Below are 7,087 nucleotides of genomic sequence, written 5' to 3'. Positions count from 1 at the left end.
TCTGACCCTTCTCTCCCCATTCCCTGTCCCCCACCCTTTCCCCCCTTACATGTGCTCTTGTGCGCTCTGTCTCTCTCTCTCTCTCTCTCTCTCTCCCTCTGCCTTTCTCTGTCTCTACTCCCTCAACTCCCCTCTCCATGCCCTGAATAAACTCTATTCTATACTATACTATAACTGGTACCTCAGGGGGAAGGGATGCCCTAGCATAGGCCCCCAGAGGCATCCCCTTCCCCAACACCATATTACACCTCTGCCAAACATATCCTTCACTGCTTCTTTTTTATAAAACACAACACATAATGTTAAGCTCATTTTAAAGATGAAGCCTATTGACTGATTCTGGTGAGACCAGGAACTGAGGAAATGGACAGGATGGAAGATACGATATAGAAAAAAAAAATCAAGATATCACTTTCTAGGCTGTTTGAAACCTAATTAGATTAACTGCCTCAACATTGCAGAGTAAGTCCAGAGCTCAGAGCCTTTTAAGGGACAATATTTTATTTTCTTTTATTTTTTTGAAATCTGTCAATTTCTTTTGGGGGAGGGCCCAGAAAAGTTACAAATTTGGACTCCCTCAGCAACACGGATTTTTCTGACACTATAATTAGTCAAATGAGTAGGGTTGGCAATTCTCTGCTGTGGGAACTGGCTGGAAGTCAATAAAAAAAGAGATTTGTTCAAGAGCGGTCACGTGAATACAGTGCTCAGCTGGCCAAGAAAATTACAACCACAATCTCCCTCCAAAAGCAGTCAGGCTGACTGGGAATGCTCAAAACAGGCAAACAGAATGAAACCAGTACAGATGTGACAGAGACCAGCGAGAAGCAGAACCCATTCTCTTGGAGTGAGGGAACGGGTAAGCCAAGTCTCAGGGTAAGTTCATTTTTGCTTCTGCTTTGTTTGTATTATGTTACTATAAGTGAGATTTCATTTACTCAATGACCAATTTTTAGGGAGAAGTTATTTTTTTTTATGCACAGAATTTTAGTGTTTCTGGGTTTATTTTCATGTGGTCTGCAGGGGGAAGTTGTGGGCAGTTTTAAAGGCATTGTCATATTTTCTCGTTTTAAGTGAAGATGTAGGAATGTGCCTGTAATGTGTTAGTAATGGTGAGAAATGTAAGCAGGGCTTCTGGAAGCATTTTCTGTGTGAATCTGCTGCCCCGCTGCAGTTATGTACACATGTGTATGGATTGTAGAGTAATTGGCAGGCATTTCCAGTACACTTTCTCTCTAGTCCTGAGAATTCTTTAGGATGGCATTTGGAGAAATGCTTTTATGTCTCAGCCTGTCATTCTCAGACTTACAGGTTGTTTGTCTATTCATTGGTTTTGCTTTGTTTCTTAACGTAAGATTCTTTCCTGCACATTTTCGTTTGTTGGGTATGATGCATTGGATCGTATTGAGACATGTGCCCCTTCACTACAATGGTATTATTTCAAATGTCAGATCCTTTGCTCTCTGCAGGAGTTTGAGTAAACAGGGTTTGGTTGATTGGCACAGAGTCAATAACATTCACTCCCGCTGAAGCACAGCCTTCAGTTTTATTTGTACGTGGTGAGTTAGCATGGATCTAGGAACCAGAGAAGGAAGGAGAAGCAAGCAAGAGGGATGTTTTACCGAGCTTATTTATTCTGCATGGCTGATTTGCAGTAGAACTCTGAGATAGGAAGTTAGTCTTAGTTCTGGCTACAAAGGGCTGTGGCTGCTCCCTTGGCTGGTTCAAGGTGTCCCATCTCTCTAAGAATGTTCCTGTTGCCCGGAGCAATTCGTGGGGCTCCTAGACACCCTGACTTAAAACATTTATTTATTTTTTTGCTAGTTCTACATTCCACTCTCCATTTGTCAGTCCAACAGGCTTTCTGATATCTTTTTTTCCACCCTTTTGTACCAAGACTTGCCTCGGAGCCTTACTTTATAGCCATGTGTTGTTTTCTTTTCTGGAAATAAACTGTGAGTGGCTACTGTGCTATTACTGCCCAGTGGGACTGTCCCCTCGACTCTACACCTGACTTTTTATCCTGGGAAATAGGCAGCTCTCTGGACCTGTTTCATGACTGGGATGCTAGCATCATGCAGGAAAACTTCCATTCTCTATCTATATGGCAATATCCTATCACAACCTCGTGGGTCCGTTTTAGGCAACATGTTGGTAAAAAGGTTATTTCTACCAATTATTAGGACATAAGAGTCAGTTGACACAGACCATCGTAGGATACCACAATGGAGTCAATGACCGTGGCAAACTTCCCAGAAAAGTGATTTCTTGCTAAAGTTACTTGATTGTGTAATTCAGTCTAAGCAAGCCCTTCCCTTCCACAATTTAAAGTCTTAATGAACTTAATGAAGAGTTACCCTGTTTTGTTTTCTTTTATGTGCAGCTTCCAGAAAGGCTGGAAAACTGGAATAGTGTGTGATTTCTTGGTTAGGGTATGGGAAGACGTTAAATCCAACTATGCTCCGAAACTTCTCTTTCCGGGAAATGTTCTGCTAGAGTAAAATATCTCTATGAATCCCCACATTGTGACGGTTAATTTCATGTGCCTTTTTGGCTGAACTATGGGACCCAGCTATTTGGCCAAATGCTCGTTTAGATGTTGCTGTGAAAGTATTTTTAAATGCAATTAACATTTAAATCAGTACTTTAAGTTTTAAGTTTTTTTTTTTTTTAATTATTTTTTGAGGTGGGGTAGGGTTGTTGAAAAGGACGCTCATGTGATACATGTGTGGAGGTCAGAGACAACTTGTGGGAATCAGCTCTTTTCTTCCCACGTGTGAGTCCCAAGATCGGTAGACTTGGTAGCAAGTGTTGTTAACATTGAGACATCTTGTAGATTCATCAATATAGTATACATCAGCAAGGAAACCGTTCAGTAATGTGAATGAGAATCTCCCAAGCTATTTGGGGGGAGGGGGAGAATGTTTTATTTCCTCTCTGAAGACCATTACTTAAAAAGAAAATCCAACATGTAGAGTTATGCTACCAAAAATGTTAAATGTAGCTCTGGAAACTTCGATTCTCCACTTCTTTATTGACTGGAAACCAGGTATACCTTGGAGAAAGGCACCCTCCTCAGATGTCTAGTATGAGATTTTTGCATATGGTGTCTACTGTCATCAGCATCCCTTAGCAGAGAAGAGTGTACAGAAATGTATGGTTTCTCATGAAGCTCATCCTCCTTGGAGTCTACTAGGACAACTCTTAAAACACTAAGCTTCGTTTATCCCCATTCCCAGCTTCTCCCACCCAATCAAACACACTTTTACATAGCATGCCTACCCCATTACTAAGGCAGCTTCTTCCTTTATAATCCATTTCAGTTTGATTTCCCCAAATGATCAACAACAAGAAGTTGAAAAAGTTAGGTCAAAACTTAGGACTTTTATACCCAGCTAACGCCTACTTGAATCTCGGTCTCAGGGCTGACTTGACCACTGCTGAAAGCAAATGCTCACACACAGTGTGGCTTTCCAAGGGCAACCTTGAAGTGAATGAATATCCCTTCTCAGTTCATAATATATACAATAACATGTCTACTGCCATGTCTTATAAAGACAGAACCAAATTTTCTTGCCAAAATAAAACAGACTAAGAAGATTGAGGTCTTCACCCAGTACTTTCAGTTCTTATAGATATATTCTCCCATATTTGCATAGGGCACCGTTACTGTTCATGACACTGTTGTTTTTATCACGTGAGAAAAGAAACTGTTCCAATCTGAAGTCCTGGCATGTTTACTACTTCAGCAATTCAATGTTTTCACAGATTTAAGTTTTCCTCCCAGGAAAAGTGAACCGTGGTGGTCTTCTCATATTGAATTAATATACCTATTATGTTGCGCAAGAGATGTTGATTCATAAATTATATATAGAGGACATCATCCAAGTCTGTATTCATGTCCCCATCCTGTGTGTTTAAATGGCTAGATATTGTACAAATTAGAATGTTAATGTATTTATGATATATGTTGTTTAAGTAAATACACTGTTGAAGAAGTCTGAGAGTGAGAAGAGGAAATGGAAAAGAAATAGAAGAGCTGCCCAGTTGATAAGCTATGAATCCCAGAATCCAAGTCCTTTCTTTGGAGTAAAGGACAAGCAGGCTCTGATATTGGCGGAACATTTCCTCTGAAGATCTTAGTATTTGTTGACTCTTCTCTTTTTTTTTCTCATTAAACAGACCAAGATGGTTAAGAGAGAGATAAATGTGTGCCAACAAACGTGGGCCTTGTTGTGCAAGAATCTACTCAGAAAAAAGAGACTGAAAAGAGACACATTCTTGGTATGACTCAGGATCTGCCCTGCTTCCTGTGTGCGATGGTGCGGCATATGTCCTGTGTGCAAGGACTAGAGACACCCCTGGGAAGGAAATCATGGCTCCACACAGAAGGAGAAGGCCATTCACTAGGGACAGTATAACAGTGGAGGGGGTGCAAAATGAGAATACAATAAATAAATACCTTAAAATCTTACAAAAACCATTTCAAACTATTTTGCTTACTAAGATTAAGATAGTAGCAGGTCAAAGATACAAAAAATGTGCTAATGGACTCATGGCAGAGCTTTACTTTTACATCTGTCTCTCTGTCTCTGTCTCTCTGTCTCTGTCTCTGTTTCTCTCTGTCTGTCTCTCTCTCTCTCTCTCTCTCTCTCTCTCTCTCTGTCTCTCTCTGTCTCTCTCTCTGTCTCTCTCTGTCTCTCTCTCTCTCTCTCCCTTGCTTTAAGGGTTATTTATTTATTTTATGTATTAGTGCTCTACATGCATGTACCCCTGCATGGCAATAGAGGGCATCAGATCCTGTTACAGATGGTTGTGAGCCACCATGTGGTTGGTGAGGATTGAACTCAGGACCCCTGGAAGAGTAGCCAGTACTTTTAACTGTTGAGCCATCTCTCCAGCCCTTGGATCTTCCTCTCTTAAAAAGGCATTTGGTTTTGTATGAACACAGAAACTTTGTGAAATCGGCATAATTGTGAATAAAAGTCTTCCCACTGAAGTATCAGATAGTGCAACCAGGTAGCATTTGCTAACTAAATTTCTTTCTTTCTTTCTTTCTTTCTTTCTTTCTTTCTTTCTTTCTTTCTTTCTTTCTTTCTTTCTTTCTCTCTCTCTCTCTCTCTCTCTCTCTCTCTCTCTCTCTCCCTCCCTCCCTCCCTCCCTCCCTCCCTCCCTCCCTCCCTCCCTCCCTCCCTCCCTCCCTCCCTTTCTTTGTAGATTTATTTATTATGTATACAGCATTAGGCCTGCATGTATGCCTGCAGGTCAGAAGAGGGCACCAGATCTCATTACAAATGGTTGTGAGCCACCATGTGGTTGCTGGGAATTGAACTCAGGACCTCTAGAAGAGCAGATAGTGCTCTTAACCTCTGAGTCATCTCTCCAGCCCCTTCAGTGAACTTTTTGAGACTGAGTCCACTATGTAGTGCAGTCCTGGAACTCACTTAGTAAGTCTCCAGGCTGGCCTTAAACTCAGGTGGCTGTGAGCTACCATGCAGTTGTTGGGGACAGAACTCAGTGTTCTTAACCATAGAGCCTTCAGTGAACATTTTAAAAGTCAAGTATTAAAAAAAAAAAAGATATCAGGGTTGGTCAGGTGACTTAGAGCGTAAAAGCCCTTACATCCATTCCCGAGGACCTGAATCTGACCCTAAGATAATAGGATGGGGAGAGAGATGATTCCTGTGGGTTATTACCGACCTCTGCATGTGTACTGTCATGCTTGTGCATACAGGTGTGTGTGTGTGTGTGTGTGTGTGTGTGTCTGTAGCACATGTGTGTGCATGCACAGGTGCACACATACACAGATACATATACACATTCACATATACTCACATATGTACATTTTGGAAATTAAAACCCTTTAAAGTGATTTGCTGTTTGCAGCTCACAGTCCCCTTGAGAGTCTCCTATAACGTTACCAAGTCAGTATAGTATTCTGAGGTCCCTGCCTTTTTGCTGCATTTTCTATCCTGCAGTTAGAAATAGTAATATTATTAAACTATCGATACCAAGATAACAACAAATGTGATAGCTATATGGCAAAGCCAATTGCGTTTGACTCATTAAGAATGAGAGTTGTCTCTGTTTCTTTTATCCGGCTTTGTAGGAATTCCTGTACACAGCCCTTATACTGCTTAGTTTAACTTTGTTTCTTGAATTACATGAAGTTCATGATTTTTCGTCACTGCCCGATGTGGACCTCGGACGCATTGACTCATTTAATGACTCCACCTTTACGATTGCGTACACACCTGTCACCCCAATAACTCAGAAGATAATGGATAGAGTCTCTCTGGTCTCTTACATGACAGGTGAGTTTTCTGCTAAACCAGAAGGAATCTCTCTCTCTCTCTCTCTCTCTCTCTCTCTCTCTCTCTCTCTCTCTCTCTCTCTGTGTGTGTGTGTGTGTGTGTGTTTGTGTTCCATGTACATTAGCATTCAGGTGTAGAAGCTAGCAGAGGCCCAAACAGGATGTAAGCTGTCTTCCTTTATCATTCCCATATCATTGCCTGAGACAGTCTTTCACTGAACTGGAAGACCATTGTGTAGGCTCGGTTAGGATGACTGGCCAGACAGCTCTCTGAATCCCTCTATGTCTTCCAATTGCTGAGCCATATCTAGCCATATCCAGGTTTTTTATATTTGTCCTGGAAAATTGGAACCTGGGTCCTCATGTTTGTAGGGTAAATACTCTTAACCACCGAGTTATCTCTTCAGCACCTCACTTAATCAATTATTTATTCAAAATTACCTAATTGTATAGCATATCAGCATGGTTTTCCTAGATCACATCAGGGCCCAAGAATAATTAGCATTGCCTTTTTTAAAATTTAAAACTCTATTACTGACCCTTTAACACACACATGCGCACACACACACACACACACACACACACACACACACACACTTCTTTATTAATAAAATCTGAGACAGGTTACCACTGTGTACGTCAGGCTGGCCTGAATCTCATAATCCTGTGTCAGCTTCCCCAGTCCTGGGGTAACCTTATGTCACCATTTGCAGCGTCAGCATTCTATTTAAAAGTCCTTTTAAAATGAATTCTTTGTTTCAGTCTTTGCTTTTG

General features: G+C 41.2%; 1 protein-coding gene across 5 annotated transcripts in view; it reads left to right on the top strand.

The window, feature by feature from the left end:
- LOC110331078 (ATP-binding cassette sub-family A member 8-A) overlaps positions 1-7,087 on the top strand; it is a 71,875-nt gene that overhangs the window by 785 nt on the left and 64,003 nt on the right. The window contains exons 2-4 of one of the 5 annotated variants that reach the window (XM_029545982.1): positions 782-876; positions 4,183-4,284; positions 6,110-6,314. In XM_029545982.1, coding sequence (XP_029401842.1) covers positions 4,189-4,284; positions 6,110-6,314 — 301 coding nt within the window. In that variant the 5' untranslated portion in view covers positions 782-876; positions 4,183-4,188. Of the gene's footprint in view, positions 1-689; positions 877-4,182; positions 4,285-6,109; positions 6,315-7,087 lie in introns of those variants that run through there. The other 4 variants (XM_029545981.1, XM_029545980.1, XM_021211435.2 and 1 more) reach the window with 4 other exon arrangements.

This window comes from Mus pahari, chromosome 14, assembly GCF_900095145.1.
Source record: "Mus pahari chromosome 14, PAHARI_EIJ_v1.1, whole genome shotgun sequence".
Taxonomy (NCBI): domain Eukaryota; kingdom Metazoa; phylum Chordata; class Mammalia; order Rodentia; family Muridae; genus Mus; species Mus pahari.
This window is presented reverse-complemented; position numbering and strand designations above follow the sequence as displayed.